General features: G+C 46.8%; 4 protein-coding genes across 4 annotated transcripts; all 4 read right to left on the bottom strand.

Moving 5' to 3' along the window:
• Nucleotides 1-2734: 2734 nt before the first annotated feature.
• Nucleotides 2735-17041, bottom strand: RNF10 (ring finger protein 10; the record flags this gene model as incomplete). The annotated part of the gene is made up of 17 exons (XM_079543902.1): nucleotides 2735-2811; nucleotides 3085-3243; nucleotides 3388-3448; nucleotides 3654-3751; nucleotides 4440-4574; nucleotides 5010-5111; nucleotides 5419-5536; nucleotides 6031-6164; nucleotides 6375-6633; nucleotides 6787-6915; nucleotides 7433-7593; nucleotides 9134-9270; nucleotides 9347-9531; nucleotides 10531-10621; nucleotides 11310-11509; nucleotides 12528-12730; nucleotides 16879-17041. 17 exons carry the CDS (start codon nucleotides 17039-17041, stop codon nucleotides 2735-2737), a joined length of 2412 nt encoding a protein of 803 aa, XP_079400028.1.
• A 1265-nt stretch (nucleotides 17042-18306) lies between these two features.
• Nucleotides 18307-18673, bottom strand: LOC306952956 (dynein light chain LC6, flagellar outer arm-like; the record flags this gene model as incomplete). The annotated part of the gene is made up of 2 exons (XM_079543733.1): nucleotides 18307-18444; nucleotides 18542-18673. The coding sequence occupies 2 exons, from the start codon at nucleotides 18671-18673 to the stop codon at nucleotides 18307-18309; spliced, it is 270 nt and encodes an 89-aa protein (XP_079399859.1).
• A 487-nt stretch (nucleotides 18674-19160) lies between these two features.
• Nucleotides 19161-20491, bottom strand: LOC306953123 (dynein light chain 2, cytoplasmic-like; the record flags this gene model as incomplete). The annotated part of the gene is made up of 2 exons (XM_079543973.1): nucleotides 19161-19298; nucleotides 20360-20491. The coding sequence occupies 2 exons, from the start codon at nucleotides 20489-20491 to the stop codon at nucleotides 19161-19163; spliced, it is 270 nt and encodes an 89-aa protein (XP_079400099.1).
• Nucleotides 20492-21164: 673 nt separating this feature from the next.
• LOC306953211 (dynein light chain 1, cytoplasmic-like) lies at nucleotides 21165-22744 on the bottom strand (the record flags this gene model as incomplete). Its single annotated transcript, XM_079544080.1, has 2 exons — nucleotides 21165-21302; nucleotides 22613-22744. The coding sequence occupies 2 exons, from the start codon at nucleotides 22742-22744 to the stop codon at nucleotides 21165-21167; spliced, it is 270 nt and encodes an 89-aa protein (XP_079400206.1).
• Between the last annotated feature and the right edge of the window lie 247 nt (nucleotides 22745-22991).

A 22991-nucleotide genomic window follows, 5' to 3' on the forward strand; every position in this document is an offset into this window, starting at 1 on the left:
GCAGCACTTGTTCGCCTTTGTTCTGGACCTGGCTGTCATCAAAGCGATACCAAGTATCCTCCTGTGTTAAGTAAAGCAAGTAAAGGTGCTTTTCCTGGTTCTACTTAGATTTCAAGTGTTCTTAAATAAAATGCATTCAAAAAACCACAAAAGATTACGCTTAAGTAGGTTTCTTGCCTCTTTTATTCCAGGATTCAAACCTTTGACTGCTCCAAAGGAGCGAAGCTCAACGTGATCTTTGTGCTGAGGTAGAAGTGAGCTTCAGGCAGTTGGTATGGGAAGGAAATGTAGTTATGCTCCCTCGGTACAGAGAGCAATAACTTTAGTTTTTGACCTCATCTTCCAGTGCAGCTGTTCTTGAAAGGGTTGTCTGGTGTTTCAAGTCACAAAAGCACTGACTGTCTACAGGAGCATAGACTACAGGGAACACAAGGTGGAACTACATGGCTCAGCTCCATCCAACCCCTTTTAAAACTCATAGGTACAATTACTGCTTAGATATTTATTGAGGTTACACCAATCAGCTACAGGAAAGTAGCACTGCTGCTCACATCTCTTGAATCCATTGGAAAACAAAACACAACTTGAAGATCTGCCCCATGGAGGCTGCCCCTGCACACAGGAGAGCCTTCTTTGCCTGCGTTCTTCCCTTAGTTGTTACAGTGCCTGTGAGACAGGGAGGTGAGTTGTACCAGCTCCAATTCCTCTTTCTTGTCAACTCAAAGAAAACTCGACTGTAACAGTGTAGGAGATAATAAACAATATAATGGTTAGACACTCAAGTAGTTACTCCTGTTCCATGGCTTAAAATAACTGTTACAAGTAAGAAACAATACCATTGTGAAAACAGTTAACTGCATACTTGAATTTTTTTTTATTTAATGGCTTTCTGTGCCCTCACCAACAATTTTCCAATGTGCATTTGAAGCATTAACAGCAAGCTGTGTGCCACTCCTAGGCACTTTGTTTCTTTATATTCCCTTGACAAGCTGTGCTCTTTCCCTCAAGTGTCGTTAATTGTGACCAAGTGTGAAATTAAGCTGCTTTCAAAGAATGTTTTGCCAGTGTTTCCTCTGTTCTCCCCTAGTAATAGAAACATTCTTGCCCTCCCCAGTCTCCCCACTCTTTCTGGCTCACAGCTGCAGAGTTTTTTGTGCCCTTTGGTACTTTGGTGCCTGGAGGAAACACCTGTAAAAGGAGCCTCTTTTTTTTGAAGCAGCAATTTACTGACAGACTTTTCAAGATAGAAATAAAACCAGTGAACATGTCAGTGGTGTGAGGATACTTAATAACAGAAGTTTCAAATCCATGGGATCCCTGCTCAAACTGGTCACAGCACAGAAGAGAGAGAGGGCATAGGCTGCTTCTTAAAGGATGCCCATAAGCTTTTTGAAAGCTATGTGAACACCCTTGGTACAGGTGGGGCTGAATATAACAGAAGACACCTGTCACTATGTTATGTGTTACTTCATAGCAGCTTCCTGAAAGGAAATCTTAGCATTAGTATGATGCTAAACTTGCTCGTGTTACCAAAAGTGGTGTGACACTGTGGTGATACAAACTTGGAGCTCAAAAAGTCTGCAGTATTGTAAGTGTGCGCATATGATTTATTGCGACTGGTGGCCTTGACTGGTACATTACACCTACAGTTCATTTTATTTAACAAAATCCACACCACTTAACTCATTAGCTTCAAATCAAACCACAAGCAGTGCAGAATGCAACCACCCAAAGAAAGAGGGAGGAGGGATCCAGAAGAGGCATGGTTATAGCCGAGGTGCTTGCTGCAGATCAGCTCGCATCCCAGAACCAAGCAGATACAGAACTTTATCCCAGTGCAAGAGATCCATGTTTCTTGCTGAGGGATAAAAGAGTCTATACACTCCAGCTATCAGTTGTTCCTCCAATAATGTAGTTCACCTATTTACCAAGAGCCCTAGGGTGGAGTGTTTGCTCTGGATGATCATCAGGTTACAAAGAATTTGTCAGCCGTGGTTGGCAAAAGGAAAAAAAAAAAATTAGCAGCCTCATTCAACCCACATTAAAACAGAGTTAAACAACTGAGATAAGCCAGGAGTTCCTTCTACCACAGTGCCAGTATGCACTTTGAAATACACAATTTCAGCAACAGTCACTTCAAAGCCAAGTAGCCAAGTTCTTTACACTCACCTCAGCTTTAAGCCTTTCAAAGCCAGGAGAACAGAAGGAATTCTTGCTCTTTAGAAAAAGAACAGATAGCAGCTAACACTTGAAAGCCAGAAAGCTCTTTTGCCCCAGTGCAGAGGAAACCAGTTTCCAAAGAAAGCAGTTTAATAGCTTTACTGAAACAGCACTCACAATCAGACAGACTTCTGTCCGTGCATTTCTGGGGGAGGTAAAGACTCTGCCTCTTCACTTAGGCAATATTGCAGCACTCTGGCAGTACCATTCAGATGTAAACACTTTCATACTGCTTACTAGGCCAAAAGAACTGACGTGGTACAGACTAGAAGCCTTGGCTGAATAATTTCTGGGTTTTTTCTTTCAAAACTTTGTTTCAGTATAAACCAATTTGGTAAGCTGGAATAAAAAAAGAAGTCTTCAACATATACTGTCATGGTTTCCTCCTGAAACACCCTAGAAGCCCTGGAAAAACAAGTTTAGTCTGTTCAAATTTAAATACTTAAACTATAGCAGCAAAACAAAGCAAAATGAAAAGAAAACCAGGAGAGGAAACTTCTCTTGAATAGCAGAATCACTTTGTGTGAACAACAGAGGTGCTGAACAGTAGCTTCTGCTTCTGTTTCTTTCTTTTCTTCCCTCCTTTTTCCTCTGTGAAGAATGAAAAAGACACTGTCATTCTTCTTGTGGAACAGGGATATCACACAAGAAACCAGTGCTGAGATCTTCTAAGCTCCCTCTAAGATAACTGCTTTAAGCTAACCAGAAGCCCTAACCAAGTGGTTCAGAAACCACAACCTGATACTTTTCAGACCTGCTTTGCAGCTGATTTTTGATCCCCAAAATTGCTTCTCTTCCTTCTCCCGGAGGGAGAAATATTCATTTTTTCTTGCTTCAGAATTTTCAGAAGCCTCCCCTCCTCACCTGACAAATGATCAGCTGTGGACGGTTTGTCCAGTTTCAGGAGGGCAGCTTCAATAGCTTGGCTGAAGGAATTCTGGAAGCTGGGCACAGGTATGCGGTCAGAGCTGTCACTTTCTGCATCGCTCTCCACTGGCACAGGCAGTGCCAGAGTGTTCTCATCTGAAAGGGAAAGGATGTGTGAGACTTCCACAGTGCAGATGCCTTCCCCCCCCCACTCCAGGTGTCTCTCATTAAGCTACAAAATGTCCTTAAGATTTAGATGCACAGTAAAGAAGCCAATGTAGTAATATTAAGTTTTCTTACCCTTTGTCTTTGGAGCAGGTTTGGGCCACGTTTCAGGTTTTGCCCTTCCAACCCTCAACATCTATCAAAAAAGTGGTAAGATCTGATTAAACCCCATGCATCAAAACAATCCTGCTTATGCCCTAAGTAGCAAGAAAACCCAGGAATACATTCAGCCTCCAAACCCTATATTTTCTCCTTCAGATTTATCCCAGATTGCAATTGTGTTTTCAGACTCATCCACTAAGATACAAGTAATTCTGACAAGATTTACTCTTGTCTCTTACCTGGGCAAAGGATGGGAATGGAGACTCTTCTTCTAAACTCCCACAGAGTGACGGGCTGGCCTGGCTGGCAGCAGGAGAAAATGGAGTTGGAATAGAATCTACCAAGAAAAAGAAGTTGGTTAAAGCCAGGTGCATTTTAGCAAAGGCACTTATGCAGCTCATAAATACGAAACAGAAATAAAGGATTTTATTATCTTCCATTTTCTCTCACTGGTTCCATCCCTTAATCACATAGAGGGAAGTTTTGAATTTGCTCAATATTTAAATTAAAGATTGTGGGATGGTTTTTTTTTTTGTTTTGTTTCATTTCTGAGTTGTTTTTGTTTACTTTAAAAACAGCACTTATTAATAATTTGTACTTAATGTTTTTTAAGAACTGCAAGATACAACATTTGGAGATGCATCACCAAATAACAAATGGGGTGCTTATCAGTTATGTTTTGCTATGTTTTTGCTACACCATGAGGGAAAATGGAGATAGAAGAAATGCCAGTGGAGTGTTCCTGGCACACATGCATTACTGCCTTTCCCCAACTCTGTCCCCTTTATTCTCTTCTGTGTCAGCAAAGATTTAAAAGATGCAGTAACTACAGTGTAGATATCGTTGTCATTACAGTACAGGAAAAAGCAAACCCCTCAGCAGTGTTAGTCATTACAGTATGATCTTTTAGGCAACCTAAGAAAGTAGTCATTGGTCAGTATTAAGAAACCTTAGCTTGACCTGAGCAGCAGATCCTCAGAGAACTGACCAAGAGCTAGATGTAGTAAGTTTCTCCAGATGCTCACCTGTCTGAAACACAGGGCTTCTGCCAAGAGGAGAGAGACAGAAGCTCTGATGATCAGTGCTGGTAGTTTCTCTATGGCAAGAGGTAAAGGCAGGGAACTGCTGCAGATTCTCTAAAGCAATATGGACTTCTGGATCTAGAAAGAGGTTTTAATTAAAGTAGTACACAACGTGGGGGAAGACTGTCAAGCAAGTTGTTTCAGGATGCTAGTAGGTGCCACCTCAGAAATTTTCTTTCCATCCTCTATTTTACAAGCTCTGCTGCTGGATGGAAGCAGCTTTCAGGCTTCTCCCCCCCCACCTTCTCCACTTTCTACTATAAAAACAGAAGTCAAAAATCCTGAGAGCTAGATGGAGACAACTGTGCCCTCAAATGCTCTCTCCCCAATAACGTACAAGTATGCAGGAACGAAATCACATCATTTAGCACCCTGAAAACACTTCGTCACTCAGAACCATTTCTGAGTACACACTACAAACTAAAGGCCTTACAATTCATCCCACAGCTCAAGAAATCAGCTCAGCACTAAAGATGACCATGAACCCACCAGTTACGCTCGAGCAAAACTTACACTTGCCCTGTTTCTTGTTTTCCTCTATCTCAATTCTGCGTTCGCGACGCCGCTCATCGCGAGCCTTCTTCTGCCGCAGGCGCTTCCTCTTCTCAATGTCATCTAGGAGCAACACGCAGCATTGGATATAAAAGAACCACACCAATGCTTTGGCAATGTTTCCTCCAGCTTTGTGAACAATGTGCTCAGTTATATTAGTAACAAGACATGCTTACAAACTACACACACTCTTGCAAGCAGTCAAGCCTTTTTATTCTTTGTGTAGTTGTCGTCACAGCAGTGAGTAAAGGTTGTTCTGTCTTGCAGTCAGCAGCCAGTTACAAAGCTGCTACTTTTGTAATTTTTCCTGCTATTAAGGGATAGGAAAGATTCCCCCCTTACCAAGATTTTTAGAAAGGTAAATACCAACCTGAGAACAGCTCTAAGGTCTCCTTAGAGATGATGGGTGGCTTCAGAGCCAGTTCACAAATGCTGAACTCGCAGGTGAGGGGCAAGTGACAGAGGTAACGATGACGCTGTCTTATATCCTGATTAAAATAAAAGGCAGACATACAATTGCAAAATCTAGAGACTGCCATACTGATGAACAACAGTAGAGACTGAATGCCCATCCTTCATCAAATCAAATGGGGGGGAAAAAAAAAACAAAGAACATAGCAACACAATAATTGTTTCATGAACTACAAAAATGTGAATGATGCCTTGGGTCAGAACCAAATACTCCAAAATCTCCAACAAATGCATCATACCCATACCTGGATGAGGTTATCCCAGATCTTTTAAGATAGCTCTAAGAACAAACCAACACCAAGCTTGCAACTCTCTCACTCCTACAACTTCTTACCTTCTAGAAGAAAGCAAGCCAAACTGCAGCCGTGCATCAAAAACAACTTAAAGTATTGCAGCTTACACAGATGCCTTCCACAGATTAGCACACCCATCCATTTACTTCTTATTACTGAAGAGAAACATCTCACCTATCAGAGATCAAACTGCTAAAACGTGGAAGTAAAATAACTACCTCTGTCATTGAGTATCCAGCTATCTCCACCACAGCTGCAGTTATCTTCTCCGGGCTCTTCTCCAAGCTGCCATATTCACGAACGAGGCATCGAACGTTCACAGGGTGAAGATACATGCACTGTCCATCCTCCGCTGCAACATAAGACACCATCAGCTGTTCTTTGCCTGTTAATTTTTAAAAGGCTGCTCCCCACCTCAGTCCACTCAACCATAATGAAATTGAAGTTCCTTTCTGAGGGTGTGGGAGTTTTACTGCGCAGACTTTAGCTGAACCTAACAAAGTGACAAGAGCCCCAAAGGCGGCATCTCTGCCCCATGACTCCAGGATTTCATTGCACTGACCTTGATAGAAATAGTAAAAAGGAGAGCTGTTAAGATGTCCGCTGCTAACTGTTTCTTTAGACTCCTGGTAGCTTGTTTCAGCTGGATTTGATTCTCCTCTAGTGTTCACTTCAGGTTCCCCTATGTTATCCACCTCATGTATTTCCTCTTCATCCAACACCGCCTCTTCTGACTCGACAGGAGGCAAAAAGGAACTTGCTACATCAGAGCAAGGCTCCACAAGCTCCTCGTCAAACGCAGAGAGATACTCCACATCACACTAATACAGCAGAGAGCACACAGTTAGGACCACATCACCTCCTTCAAAAGATAATCACCGCCGCAAAAATCTTTGGTACCAGTTCGCCCTGCATTGCAGTGTAAAGTGGCAGAACTAGATATTAAGATCTGTCTGATCAGAGCTGTCACTCACCTTTTTCTCTTGGGAAACTGCAGGCTCCATTGGCTTGGAGCTGTCTAGGACCAATTCTTCCACAGCTGCACTAATTCCAGCAACACCACTGTTTTTATCCTGGTCAGCAGAGAGCGCCGCTTCTCGCTCCTGCAGGTCATCAAAAGAGAACAAGAGTCAGTTTCCTATTTCAGACAGGAGACTGTCACCACAATTATTTTCAGCCCTAGCCTATGTTCAGGTTTTCAAAGACCTTTAATCCATCTGTGATAAAAGGTGATCATTGAAGAGAGGTCCCCTCCCACTGCATGGCACCTAAAGGCTTTGAAAAAGAATACTCTACAGGTTTGCTCATATTTGTGGCACAGAATTTACCCCAGAAGCTACTAGATTTCTTTTGAGAGCAAAACCCTTCCACATTTTTTGAAGGAATCCCATTTAGTGAAATGCATTCTATTGTCACGTGAAGGCATCACGCCAGGTACCTGGAGCCCAAAGGCTACGGCCTCCTCCAAGATTTCTATCACTCCTCTAGCAGCAAACATTACCACTTGGATAGCATGTCTATCACAGAGACCAGAACAATCACACACAGCCACGTCAGTGGCAGAATGCTCAGCATACTGTTAAAAATAAAGTTACTAAAAACACCCAGAAAGGCTCTTACCTTCAGTTCCTGGATGGCTGCCTCAATGAAGCATGCCTCGGGAGTATGTTTTTCCTCCTCATACTGCTTTAGCAATGCTGCTTTCTCCTCCAGAATCACCAGCTGCAGGACCTGCTCCCTGGATGCCAGGAGCAGCTTTGAATACTGGCTGTGCTGGTCATCTAACAGAAGCAGCAGAAACATTAGTATCTTCAAGTAGAGACACCAGTTTGAATAGGCATAGGGAATTACAATTTCTTCTGAAGTTTCATTACTGCTCAATTTTGTGAGTTAAACCACTGTGAGGTGGACAATACTTAGAATGTGCTTGATACAAACTCTGCACGTTACTGTTCTATTACTGATGGCACAAACTGGTGCCAAATGCCTGCCCTGCTACATGGATCTCTGCTACAGCACTTTTATCTGCCACTTTCAACCTGCCAATTCACCACCTAATTGCTTAGCATCAAAAAATTGCATCCAAGCTTCTTTTCTATGGAAGCATCAGCCCTGTAAAGCCCACAGTGGTCACAGCTTCCTGAAAATCCAGTCTGCAGCTTCTTCCTCTTCTCTGCATACTCACACATACTGCAACTGTTTTGTCTTAAATAAGGTCATAATCCCTTACATATTCAAAACCCATAGACTGTTAACAGTCTAATAATAATTAGCCCAATAACAATTAGTCTGATAATTAGTCTTTTACAGTAAGCACAGCAGAAATAATAGATAAACTAAAGAAGCTTAGCAAAATGTACTCATCCTGTTACTAAAGTGCTTAACTATAAGCTTTACAGTAGGAACAGCAGCACACACTGGTACAGTCTGTATTCACTGCTTTCTAAGGTCCAACTTGTGCATAGCTTTGTCTACACAACACCCCATTAATGCTGAACTTTCTGGGTTTGGAATAATCTCACAGCCAGTACTGGGTTTTTATAGAAGGATTTGTTCTTTTGTAAGAGGATTTAAAGTCTTTTACTCTCAAAGGCCAGGGAAATGCAAGCACACGTTCTGCATACTTGGGTACACATCATAAGCTGTGAAGCTTGACTTTTTACAGAGTGATTAAATGCATGCAGCTTTTTACAAACACAGCTGCAAAACGAAGTGAGCCAATACAGCCCCAAAACAGCAATGTTAAGTAAAATCATTTATTTAATCAAAGAATTTTTGCAATATTAACAGATAAGTTGATGTATTCAACACACATCATTCGAGTGGAGAAAACTGAAGAAGTCAGGCAACAGATGTTTGCAGTGGGTCTGCAAGAATTTTTACTATTTCCCCAAATTGTTCACAGATCTTAGTGGATAAGTGAAGATGGTGAAAACCTTGTTGAAAAATACATCCTTGAAATAGTTCAGACACAGAGACTAAGCCGTAGAATTGAGGAGCCAGAAGGCACAGTTAAGGCCACCAAAAAGCCAAAGCAGTGAGTGACACTTGTGACTAAACAGTACAGAATGCACAAACTAATAACAAAAGTACAGGAAGCCTGCTTGCAGGAAAACAGAACTCATGTTTAAGCCTTACACAAAGTCAAGCGTGAGTAGAAGGATAATTAAGATGTGATCATTATGGTTTTCAGATGCTAAAACACACACTTTGGTCTGAACTATTGCAAGATGGCAGCACGGAACTTTCATGGGAAATCTTTAGGCAAGTCCTAATGACAGCTCAGAACAGGATGCCAGCCAGCAGGACCGAGACACTCACCTCCAACATAAACAGGCTGCACCATATTCATCCACTGAGATTTGGGCAGTGCTATCAGAACACCTTTCTCTCTTCTCATCAGTTGCATTGTGATGACATCACCGATTGCATACTGACGTGTTGCCATAGCTACAACACTGCAATGCAAGGACGAGGTTAGCAGGGTAAAACTGACATTTCAAAAGACTTATCACTTAATAAATATCATCTCACCTCTTGAGATCCTTCTTGTGCACCGAGCCGTAACAAATAGGACATTTACTCCAGGTCTTTTCACTCAAGGAGAGATAATGAAGGATGCAGGCCCAGCAGAAGATATGCCCGCAGCGGGTGATCTTTGCTGCTGTGGGTGGGTACAGACAGATTGGGCAGGAGGGCACCTCATGGCTGCAGATTCGCTGAAATGGCACATGAGAACAGCACAAGTTACAGACTTGGGAATCATTCTGTAGCACAGAAATAAACCACCCATGAGATCTTCTCTAACGTGTTTGACTCCCAGCTTAGGTTCTGCTCGTGTATCAAGAAACGAAGTACACTGTGGACTAAACACTTACAGTCTATACACACAATAACCCACAAAGTCACCCATCTGGCATTTTTACCCTAATAACATTGAAATAGCAACTTCTTCTCATGTTTTCCTTCATTTGCCATCTCTTAAGAGTTGACGACATCATCTGAATTCAGATACGGGGAAGACAGCAAATGAATCATGTTACCTCACTTACACAGCACCCATGTGCAGTCCTGAGAGACTGAACTTACCTATTCCCATGAACATACTACTTTAGTCAGATGCTCTGTTAGCATCTGGATGTTGTGGGGACAAATCAGCCACACAAGCATCTTATTTATCAGATCTCTCAGGGTCACACAGCAATAAACAAACATACCTGCCCATCACCTAGCTAATACACCATGACTGATCTTTGCAGACTGTAAGTTTCTACTTGAGGCAACCTAAAGTTATGGGCACAATTATCAGAAGATTTTCCACTTTGTTGCTAGGCAAGATGGGCCACGTATGCACACAATAATTCTTCAAAACTCTACACTGTAGTCCTGTTTCATGGACTCATGCCCAGGTTTTCTGTTAATATCTTGATCACAAGGACTGAGTCTATAGAATGTCAGATACTATTTTTGATGAGCTTCCATCTGCAAAAGCAAGAAGCTGCTAATTTTCCTAATAGATTTTAGCACTTCTCTTTTCCTGTCAAAGTACTTCATAACATATTCCATGACAGATCTTCCCCAGTATTGTGGGAGTGACAGAAAAGGCCTCAAGCTTAGAAGCAGCTGAGTTTTACGTAACATCACAAAGAAACAGTTAAAAACAAGTTGAGTTTCTTAATAAAGAGGGAGAAAAAAAGATCTATCCCATCACAACTGACCACTTGCTCCACAAAGTCCCAGTTGACCAAGGTATCTGGATCAGCAAAGTGGACTGTGTAGTCCTGTTCTTCAGAGACAACAAACTGGCAGCTGGGGAAAGGCAAAGAGACAGATGATGTACTCAGTTGTTTCTAAGAATTCTTTGAAAACTACCCCATAGGACTCTCAGAGCTTCTTCTTTGCACAAGACTGCTGGACGCAGTCGCTAATCTCCACCAATAAAAAAATGATGTTCAGTTCACAATCGGATTCCCAGAATACAGGTATGTCTAACTGCAGTTAGAAATAGCATCACAGAGTGGTCTTCAAAAAAAACAAAACAAACAAACAAACACAAAAACCAAAAACCATAAGAAACAGAGTCAGGGTCTTTGCTTCTGGGACTTACAAATTCAGATTGGCTTTGATTCAGCAATTGCCACATCCCTACCATCTCAACATGTTGAGTTTTGGAAGAAAGGAACATCTTCCATAAGGAAGCTACATAGGTCCTCCCAAATGGAGTGTCAGATTCCACTGATGCTAGAAAATTAAGGTGGAAGTCCAACAGGTTTGTGCCTAAAGGACTCAATTAGATATCCTGTCAATAGGCAAAGAAGGGAACTTGATATATTTCTATCTCTTCCACGTACAGTTGTGACCTCTAAAAAGTACAGAGGCAATTTCACCCTGAGGAAGTCAATACAAGTATGCATGGTCAGACAATTCCCTGGCTCCTCAACCCTCACAGCTTACTGTCTCTGTAGAAATCTAACAGCCCTGCCAGTCTTCCACTCACTTGGCCTGTAGGAAGAGCTCCTTGTTGAAAGGCTTATGTCCCCACTTGTTCCTTTTCCCCCAGTTGCCATGTCCATTCCCGTCAAAATGACCAGTCTGGCCACGGGGTTCAAAAGTGAAGTTCAGCAAGTGGTTCAGATTAATCTTCTTGGGACCAGAGAACTGGGCAGGACTGAACTCTGCCCGTTGAGCCTCTGCTACCTAAGAGACAACAGCATTTATTAGAACTTGCCAGAATTTACTGCAAAAGCATCAGTACAAGTGGATACCCAGGCTCCATCAATGATTAAGTACAGAACGTGCAGCACTCACTCACTCACCTTCTCCCATTCCCACCGTGCAAATCAAGCACTGCAGCATAAGAAGGGCATGAGAACCTGAAAGTTAGAACTGAGCGGTCTTACCCCACACTGATCAAATGGAGGAGAGTATAAAATCAACCTACGTGATGAAAAGTAAAAGCCAACAATACCCAGCAGCCAAGGTTAATAACAGAAGGAAGTTGTTCAGATCCTCACAGTATTCTCTCAGATAGCCAGCAATACAAGTTTGATTCCTATTTACACAGATCATATTTGTTTTTGTTAGTTTTCATATAACAAAGCAGAGAATGAGAATTCAAGAGACAGCCAATGAGTTTTGACAGTTAGCACTTCAAGCAAAGGAGCGTTGCTCACCCACTAATACTGACATCAGTGTCTTCTGTATCAATGCAAAACCACCAATACTCTACAGTTTTTACACCCACATCACCATAAGAAGCCTCAGTCTGGTTTTACTCCATCTTGTTGTCACCAAGGTTAATTTGATTACTTTCCCAATGATGCTACCATGTGCAAATCTGTACACTCAAATGGTTAGATACAATCATCTCAGACCTTTAAAAGCTAGAAATTGTTACCACTACACATTTTCATGGAGGACCTTTCCTTCACGAGATATGTACACAGCCTGCCTAGGTACCCATTCCTCAGATGGCAATTTCACTAGTTTTACTGTTCTTTTTATTGCGAGTCCCTCAGAGCAGACAGCACTCCTCTTCTGTTGTTGAGTGGGAGCAGAACAACCTTGCAATCTGGCATCTCACCGATGTGAGCACCTCTTATTGCTCCTTCCCTTCCCAGCCCAGGAGCTGAACACGGAAGACCTATCTATGCAGGTCAGCGATCCTCTCGTTCCAAGAAAGAAGGCCTTGGAGACACCACGTTACAATTCTCACCTCATCTCGTCTTCCACCATTACTAGAGCTAAAAAGTTTGCCACTTCCACCGCTACCGCCCCTCTGAGGGGGCATCTTGTTAAAAGCTTTGCTTTTCTGTGAATTGGAGCGACGGGACTGGCTGGAAAAGTTCTCATTTTTGGAATATGAAGTTTCTCTTTTCCGATTGTAGCGCTGTTTGGATCCATTCGTATTCTTTCCATCTGAAAGAAAAGAACCACACAAGGATCAGCCAGAGCCCCAGCAGCCCACGGCCCAGAGACAGCACCACCTTCCCCCCTGGTTTGAGCACTGCTCAGAAGGAGGGCATGGACACAGCCCAACAAACTGGTCTGAGCACAGGGAAGGATTGATCTCCTGTGATTCAGCCCTTACTCAAACAGTTCTCTTAGTTTTATTCATCAGCACGTTCCCTGGTGCGCTCAGTGATCAGCACCAACGCTGTGCCTCCATGGCCCATTACAAGAACTGACAGCAGCCGGGTCATTTTTCATTCCACTTCTGAATATTTTATATCCTTCCCTTAAATAAATGCAGCCACCCGCATCTGCCTTGAAGTCTCCCTCTTTTCAAAACTCCACTGCCAATTTTCACTCTGCCCCCAGCTGATCTGTTTCAAAAATTAATACCCTTTTCTTTCACAAGGCCAACAAACACCCACCGATGCTGACACCTCAGCCTCTCAGTGCACATTCCCAATATCTGAGTACTGAATCCACCACCCACACAACAAGGACAGTTTGCCTGGCAGTGTGCTGAGCACACAGCTGCCATACAGCACAGGAAACGAGCACAGAGCAACACTGCAGGACTGAGGCTCACAAGAGCAGAACAATCAGTCAAGCTCCTGAGAAACGTTTCCTATGTCTGCACAGCTACTTCTTAAATGGTTAAACTGAAGTCTAATGCTATGGAGATGTCTCCAGTAGTCTTAACCTACTGCTGGAATTGCCTCAAATACGCAGCAGGCTGCTTTCCCACCACCTGCCATAAGCTTTAGTGGCAGAAGAGCTCTGCTGATGAGCTTAGAAGCTGAGCTCCCCAGGCTCAGCAGGTTCTCTGCACAACTGCCACCCCCATGCTGCAGCTACTGAGCACCACACACACCTCATATTGGCCATGGCATCCAGCTCTGCTTTGTAAAACAATCCTATTAGTTTCTCCTTTTTCACCCCTTCAGATGAATCTCATATGGCAGCAAACAGGTCAGTGTACCTCACAATGGCACTGCTCACACAAATCCCTCAGTTCAGAATAAAACCAACCCCACCAGAACCACAGACATGCAACTCCAACACCTGCTGTGCCCCACAGCCACACGCAGGCTGAAAGGACACAGGTTTAGAGTTATCAGGGAAAAAAACACACCAGAAGCTGCCAAGTGCTCAGGGTGTAACCAGGCCTGGTTTCATGATTAGATAGACCTTTTCTGGAGTGTTTGCAGGAAAGAGGCCATAATCAACACCCTTCAGCCTCTGGTCAAAAATCAAGTTATTTAGAGCAGGTTTGGACCACCGCTTCAGTTGTTTACGAGCAAAGCTCACTGCTTCAGAGCCCTCTGAAAACCACAACTGCAGCCAATGCCACAGAAAGGAACGTTCCTGTTTTGCCTGTAGTGGCTTTGCAGTTTTTTCTGCAACCCCCAATGGAGAAAAACAAACTCAAGAGGAGACGTTCAGTCTGAAGTGAGTTTTTACATTTCTCTACGAGGTCCAGGAGCAGCTCTCCTACGTGCTGCTAACAGAACTTCCTTCCCCTTGTCGTTTCAATCACATTAGTCATCATCAAGGGCACCGGTGTGTCAGCCAGCTGGTTTACACACATTCCTGCCACACTGCATCACTCCAGACAGCTCTGGACATTTTACAGGAGAGTCCTCCCCACCTGTGCCTCTTCAGGAAGGTCTTCACATTACAGCCTGACACCACTTCAAACTTGATTTTATTGATCCCTTTTTCCCCCTCCCAAAGTAACTAACCCCACGAGGATTCCAGTCCATCAAGGTAGCAATGAAATAAGTCAGCAGACAACCAAGAGTTTAAAATATGCATCTGTAATCTGGAACATCTCTTTTTCCCCCAGCAAAACTAAGCAGTGCCATTCCTGCTGACCTTTACAGCAGGCCACGTGCCAGAGCTCTGCTTTGCATCACCCCTCCCTGCATTCCCTTCAGAGCTGCACAGAGCACAGGGATATCTGCCCTCACGCAGGGAGAAAAGCAAAAGATTCTCACACCAGCCACTCGTTAGTTTTAAGCAGGGTATGTTTGGATTTGGGGTTTATTTTTCCATCTTTTCTTGGCAAACTGGACACGGGCAGCAGCAGTGCAGGTGAGGTATTTTCTCTTCCCCTACATCCTCAGTTCTCCTTAGACCTAACCTGTAATATTTACCCACTCATGCTCCAGGAGCAGACCTACAAAATGCTGTCTACATAACTTTATAGTGCTAGCAAGAAAACTGTTCCTGCCTTATGGAGTAAAGTTTAATTTAGTTTCTAAGGCCATGTTTGAAAGGAAGTTGGAATGCCTCTCCCATAGTCAGGAGCACCTGCAGCATCCCTATTAGCTCGCTTCAAGCTGTGCTGCAAGAGAACAGGAGGAGCTTCTCCACGGTTTCAGGAATGTCCTTTCCTTCTTCTCAGCTGGACACAGCTGCATCAGGTAACTGAGCAGCACATAAAGGACAAGAGCTTGGCTGGACTTAAAGCCGGCGAGCACTGGTGCAAAAGCATTTATGAAACAGGTCAGCCTTCTGTGGAGAGCATTTCAAAAGGAGACACCAGAGTTTCAGAATTCCTCCCATACAGTTCTCAACCTGGGCAGGCTGCATCAGCTAGCCTCAGCCTGGCTGCTTCTGGGTGGATAAGGAACTTGAGAAAGAAAGCCTGTGTGAGAAAGAGATGTCAGTGTCTGCTGTGAGACAAGACAGTGAGAAAACAAAGTCACTGTTCAACACCACTGCGTTGTGTACACTCAGCCCAGGGCTGCTTGATCCCATCCAACCAAGGGAACCTTCTCATCTTAGTTCTCAATACACTCCAAGGAAGACACTCCCAAACATACTCATAACATACTCATAACTCATAACAAACATAAACTCCTGCTGAAGAAGTTGCTGCTTGCTTTACAGACCTCCTCAATGTGCCATACAGGCAGGGCCTCATCCCATAGCACCTCCCCACTGCAATTAACAGATGTCTCAGAGGCAGAACTACATCACATCAGATATTCTTTACAAGCATACACTTTAAAATTATTAAAAAACAACATCTGTACACTTGAAAACAGAAAAACCCTATGTATCTAGAGAGAACTACGCACAGGCTGCTCAGTGGGAGATCAGTGAATACAGCTGAACAGCAGGCAGTACTCAGCCACCTGGAACCTGAACACATTTACGAGATCTAAAAAGGAGCCAGCATCTTCAGGACACCTAATGCTGTGTGTGGGCTGCCCGAAGTATTTCAGCTGAAATAAACCAGTGAGGAAGGAAATATGGACAGCGATGGTGTTGAAGCAACCTGTAGGCACACACACACACTTCCGGGACCACAACCACAGGCTCTGAATGCTGCTGCCTCGCTTCTACAATTTGAAGAAAATGCAGGAATGGGGCTTCTGATCACCCTTAGGGGTCTGGGGGAGGTTCAGGTCTTACCTGGAGAAGAACCAGGAGAGGAAGCAGGAAGGCTCATCACCAACTGCTCCGTCAGCAGAACCAGCTGTGTACAATGACAGCTGTGGCACTTTGATTACAACACCAGATATGCTGCAACATGTACTCTGACCTCTCCCAAAGATGGTCAGCAGAGCACTCAGTGAGGGACTGCTGCAGGGACACAGCACCTCCTTAAGCTCAGCAAAAAGGCACAGGCCTGAGTGCAGAACAAAGTCAGTGCTTCTTGACAAGCAGCAGCACACGTGTGTTCTTAGTGCAAAACCAGAGCTCTGTCTCTCAAACAGATTGCTCCAATGCCAGCATAGATCATGGAGCCATTGGGTTGGAAAAGACCTCTCAGATCCTCAGCCCACCATGCCCTCTGACCGTGTCCCTCAGTGCCACATCTCCCCAGCTCTAAAATGCCTGTCACAGCCACCCCCAGGCAACCTGTGCCAGAGCCTTACAGCTCCTAACAACACGCTTTTCTTAACACCCGACCTGAAACCAAACACAACCCTGAGAGAAGAAGAGAAACCCTTGGAGAACGGGGCCGAGGAAGAGGGAAAACCATAACCACACCAGGCACCGAGCTGAACGCACGGCCCGGGGTCCCTCCCCCCCGTCCCGAATCACGGAGCCCCGCGCAGCCCGAAGGCCCCGACGCCCCCCCGTCCCGTCCTGGCTCTTACCGCCTTTAGGCTTAGACTCCCCAGCGGCGGGCCCGGCCGAGGCGGAGCGCGGCGGCTGCGCTTTGCCGCCGGCCGAGGAGCCGGGCGCACCGGGGCCGCAGGGGCCGCTCTTGTCCATGGCGGGGGCGGAGGAGGGGGGCGCTCCGGGCGGGCTCTGCAGCATCAACGGGCGCCCCGGCGGGCGAGCGGCGGCCCTGGGCGGGGGAGCACAACGGGCGCTGGAGGAGCCGGCGGGGGCCCAGGCTCATGGCCCGCGGGGGGGACCGGCGGGGGCGGCGCAGCGCGGACTCGGCCTCCTTCATGGCGACATCTTCTCGGCGCTCCGCTTGAACCGGGGGAAGGCCGCGGAAGGCCGGGCCGGGCCTGCGGGGCTCCGGGCGACGACGGAAAGAGCTGCTGGCGGAGCCCCGCGGGGCCCGGCTCTGCCTGCCGCCCGCGCGGTCGGTCGGCGCCACGCAGGCACCCTACGGCTCCTCGGCGCCGCCCCGGCCCCGGCTCGGCCGCCGCCGCCGCTGCCCCGTAATGGCGACGAGTCGCCCGCAGCACTGCCGGGACCCGGATGGAGCCGGGGCCCGGGCGGGGCGCGGGGCACGCCGGGAGTTGTAGTGCGGGGCCGCGCGGGGCACGCCGGGAGTTGTAGTGCCCAGCGGCTGCCGGGCCACGAAAGCGAGAGGTATCGGGGCGGGGGAACAGATCGCAACCCGTTCTCGGGGCTCCCGTGTGAGCCTACCTCGATAGCACGCAGTAACTGTGACAAACGGTTGTGAAGGTTATAAATAAAAACAAGTCCGTTCTGCTGAATTTGTGTAAGACTTGCAAATTGGTCCTCTGAACAATAGATAAATAAATAAAATGGGGATTCAGACTGAAATGACAACGGCTTCTTAAAGGGGTTTTAATTCAATCGAAAAATAGCGTTTGAATATCCTGAGTGCAAGCGCTGATCCCTTTCCTGTTATTTTCTGGGCAGGAACTTCAGCCTCAATGCAACAGCACTGGGCACAAAAGGACAAGGAGAGTTAACAAAAAGACTACATAACCATACATACGTTACCCTTCAGCAAAAGCCTTACAAAGGGACTGCTTTCATTTGTCCACTATTCATCTGTTACCTTTCGATCACTGACCAAGCTGTGAGTATATTCACTGCAGGGCTCGGGGGGAAATAAGCAGCCCAAGCAACGTCAGAGAGAGCACAGACAGCCACACAGCTTCGAAAGGCAGAACGCTTTTATTGGGAAAGAAGCCTGCTGTAGAACACAAATAAACACAAGGAGGGGTTCCTTTTTCCATTTCGCCCCTAGGAACAACAAGAACACCATTCACTTCAGCAAAGCCCGTGCCCGGCGTCCTCCCCCGGTCGGTCTGAGAGCAGCGGGCTGCGGGTTACGGAAGGCCGGGGCGGGGCTCGGGAAGCGGCCCCCGGCTCTAAGCAGACTTGAAGAGAAGAAGAGCGACGTGGCCCAGGTAGGCGAAGATGAAGTGATTGGTCTCATGCGTCACGCAGCTGGAAAAGTTCCTCCCCACAACGCAGTGCCACGTGGGGTTGTATCTCCTGTCAAACTCCTGCAGGAGCGGAGAAGGCGTGACCCGGCGGAGCGGTGCAGAGCGGGGCGGGGTGCCGCGCTCAGCAGCACGCAGAGCCCGGCTTTGTCACATTTACCCTCTTTATATGAGCGGCAACGCTGCACTCAGGGCTGTGTTCCTCCAGGAACCGCAGGGCGCACTGCACGGCCTGCTGCTGCATCTCCTCCGGCATGTCCGTGTCCTTTATCACCGCCTTCTGCTCGCCCATGGCCCCCTGCACCAACGGCGTGCAGCCAGGAGCCGCGCAGTCCCGCGGGCGGACGCGCACCGCCGCCGCCTCAACGCTTTAACCGCCCCGGGAGCCGCTAGCCCCGCCCCCTCCGCTACCCATTGGCCAACGCCTCCACCACTCCGCGCGCTCATTGGCCACGGGGCGGAGAGCGGAAGATCCTCGCGCATGCCTCGCGCCTGCACTCGTTGCTATAGCGACATGAAAGAGCGGTCCCAGAGCCGGCCCTGCGCTCAGGCTGCGCGCACAGCGCCCCCTGCCGGCCCGCCGAGGCTCCTTCTGGGCAGGGACTGACTTCAGAAAGACGCGTAAACACAGCATTTGAATTAACGAAGGAGCTGACTTCGGAAATAAAAACAAATAACTATTCTTTTTTTTTTTTTTTCGTGCCGAACACAACAGCGTCCCAGAAGCACTGTGCTGTCACCTGCAGCCTGCACAGCACTGCAGCTGCCAGCAATAGCTGCTACCCAGCCTTGAACAGGAGCACGTTGAGGCCGCGCACCAGGAAGAAAATGAAGTGCTTGGTCTCGTGAGACACGTAGCTGCCAAACTTCCTTCCTACAACGCAGTGCCAAGTGGGGCTGTACATCTTCTCAAACTCCTGGGGAAGAGACCACAGGGAAGTTAGTGCTGGCGCAGCTCTTCTCTTGCCCTGGCTGTAGATTTTCTGTCAGGATGTCTCTCTTCTCAATAGGCAGCCATTTGGAACAGCAATTAAGAAGAGCACTGGGTGCTGTTTGCTTCAAAGACTGTTACATTTTGCAGCTCACTGCTGTTCAGACTACAGAAAGTCAAACCCACAGCACTTCATAGCTGAGCAGGAATGAGCTCAGGGACATCTCAAATATCAAAGTTTGGCCTCAGCCCATACCAGGTAAGGGTCAGCTCGTACAACCTTGGTTAAGCAGTTCCTCACTCCCAGTTTTCAGGCTCCACCAAGGAGCCACACAACAAGCTGCAAACCCTCTGCTCACCAGCACCAGAGTGTATTCCTTATGAAAGGGAAGGAAGACTCCCACAAAAGAAGCATTTGTACTCCTATTGAAGGACCGAACAGCTCCCTCTCAGAGCTGCAGTACCTTTGGATTCCTTCAGCAACTTAAGATGGCAAGGCAGAAGGAACTTCATGCACCCCTTGTTGCTTCTCACACAGCCATAAGGACACCAGGCCCCCAGGCCTCAAGATGTTTGCATAGCTCAGCACAGGGGAGTGAATACAGAAGCTATGCTGAAAATTATTGCCCACTGCAAATTTCAAACCAGGCAGCCAGTGTTGCACAATAGCTACAGAAATGTGAACAGAACCTTAAGACCAATTCAGGCACAATTCAAGTGTTCCTCAGAGGAAAGCTATGGCAGACTCAGTTTCCTACCAGCTCCAGGCACTGGGACAGGCCAGCAGATGCCCTCCTGTTGCTCAATGAGAGCAACAAAGAAATTTAAAACAGGAGGTACTGCGAAACAGAATGGGAAGGACCTGGAAAAGTACACGTTCTAGATAAGACACATGTAAGGGTGACAAAAAGGAACAGAGGGAAAGAAGCCCAGGGCCCACTGTGCCTTGCCCCCGCAGAACTGGCTTTTCCAGGAAGCTCAGTGCTACCCACCCCACCCTACCTCTGATGTGAGCAGATCAAAAAGCAGGATATCGCAGCTATTTACCCTCTTTATAAGGGCAGCGATTTCTCTTTCAACGCTGTACTTCTCTATGGCCAAAACGGCACACTGCACAGCCTGCTCCTGCATCTCCTCCAGCATGTCCGTGTCCTTTATCACCACCTTCTGCTCATCCATGGCCACCTGCACCCACACCCCCGGGAGGAGGGAGGTACCCGCAGTCCACCGGCAGCCCCGCACCGTCTCCCTCCGCCCCGCTGCGGTTTAACCGCTCCCCACGTGCGAGCAGCGCCCCGCGGCGGTGCTGGGCAGCGGGCGGGGGCGCGGGGCATGCCGGGAGTTGTAGTCCCGCGGGCACTGCAGCCCTGCCCAACAAACAAGGCGGCAGCCGGGTGGATCTCGACGTTTATTTTCCAAATCAAATCTCCAAGAGGCATCAGCAGAAAAAGAAACAGCTCAGGCTCTGCAACAGTACAGCTGTCAGTATATCCAACAGTACGAGAGAATCAGAAAGGAAAAGGAGAGCTTTGGAACAGAACACTGTCAGTACTCACAGAGCATAAGCAGTAATGGACTGATACTGCAGATGGCATAGAACTCTTAAAGGCCACACTCCTCCATCAGCTCTACTAGCAAAAATGAAGCCTTTTAGAAAAAAAAATAAATATAAGGAAGACTTTTTTTTTGGTATTTTTCATTTTCATATCCACAACGTAACACCTTCTGCTATATCATGATCCCTGCCATTGCCCTTGAAGATCAAGGTCTGCGTCCTCAGGAAGGCTGAAGGATCTGGGCATAGGAGCCAGCAGTCCTGCAGCCAGATGCAGTGTCAGAGAGAGTCCGTGGTTTAACCAGACTTGAAGAGAAGAATAGCAACTTGGCCGAGGTAGAAGTAGATGAAGTGTTTGGTCTCATGAGTCACGTAGCTGCCAAAGTTCCTTCCCACGATGCAGTGCCAAGTAGGATTGTATTTCTTGTCAAATTCCTGCAAAACAGACCACTAGATGCTAAGAATACTTCTAAACAGGCATTTAATTTCTGGGCAGGGCAATTAGAGGAGCAGCAGATGCTCTTGAATACGTTCTAAACAAGATAATCCTGGCATTGTTCACCTGCTGCTTAGTCAGACCAAAAAAAAAAAAAAAAAAAAAAAAAAAAAAAAAAGAGAAAGAAAAAGAAAAACACAGTGCCTCCCATCTGAGCAGACAGAAGCTCAGAACACTGCCTTTGCTCAGTGAAGGTACTCTTCTCCCTCCCCTAATTCATCATCTGAAACTACAGCCTCCAAGTGAAGGCTTCACCACCAGTTTTGTATCTATGGAGACGAAGCCATTATTTGAACTCCTTTGTTCATGTCTAACACGGGTGCTGATGGGACTGTTTGTGGAAAACACTCTGCCAGAAGCTGTGTAATACCAGTGCTATCTATTCAGCTCCTATGTAGCTGTGTTTTACACCTATCAAGTAAATTCTCTAGAAGTCTCTAGCAGTTGCCACAAAAAGTACCTGAGTAACATTAGGCTAAACTCTCCTCCACTATCACAGATATCTCCAGCATCTGGGGAAAAAAAATACCTTTCTGTATTATGAGCAGCATTTTCTCCAAAGGAAAGATTTTTTTCTTAGTTTCATTGCTTTTCAGGTAGCTCTGCCATTCAAATTAGTCACTTCCACTAAAACTCTGATTTTTCCATTCACCTGGGCTGACAACGCTCCTCATTCATTACAGTTAATCTGATATTAAAAATAAACAGCAAACAGATTAAAAAACAAGCAGATGTTATTTACTTTGGTTTTAAGTTTTGGTGGGTTTTTTTTGTCTGTTTGTTTTTTTTGCTTTGGTTACTACATAAGACACAATTACAGTAAACTTGCAGAAGAGGATGCTGCCACACAGTTTCTGTTTCAGCTGTACAGAACTGAAGAGATCCTGAAGATTAAGTTAAATAAAGCTGTAACTGAGAACTCCATCAAACAAGCCTTCTCTCAGAGGGAAGCTGTAGGGGCACTCAATAGAGCCACTGTATTTTGGCCCAGATCAGTCCCAGGGACGGCTCAGCTGCCCCTTTTGTGTTCAACCGGACAGGAGACAACAGAGGTAAACGCTTAAATGGGAAGTATTACAGGACAACAGCGAAAAGAACAGAGAAGTCCATGCAAAGGCGAGGAAAGCGATCTCAGCCTTCAAGAAAGCCCAGCTCGGGGAGCCGGTACCTCTGGAACTCGTTCCTCGAGCGCTACTCGCCCAGCAGCATTCCCCCCGTCGGTGTCACACACAGCACCGCAGCCCTTTACCTTCTTGATGTGCGCCGCGATGTCCTTCTCGATGTTGTACTTCTCCAGTGCCTGCGTAGCGCACTCCACAGCGTCCTGCTGCATCTCCTCCGACATGTCGGCGTTCTTGATCACCGCCTTTCGGTCACTCATGGTTGCCTGCAGCGGGCACGGAGCGCCGTGCTGCGGTCACACGCGGCCGCTCCCTCCGACTCCCGCAGCCCGGCGCCGCGCGGAGCCCGGCAGCCACCGCCCCGCAGCTCTTCCGCAACGCGAGGCCGCCGCCCCACGGAGCCGAGCGCAGGCCGCGTGCTGCGGCGCTGGAAGCGCCCGGACGCAGCAACTCACCGCGCGCAGCTCCCGGCCGGCCCCGATCGGGAGCTGACGCAGCCCGGTGCCC

Source organism: Tetrao urogallus (genome assembly GCF_951394365.1).
Source record: "Tetrao urogallus genome assembly, chromosome: 17".
NCBI lineage: Eukaryota > Metazoa > Chordata > Aves > Galliformes > Phasianidae > Tetrao > Tetrao urogallus.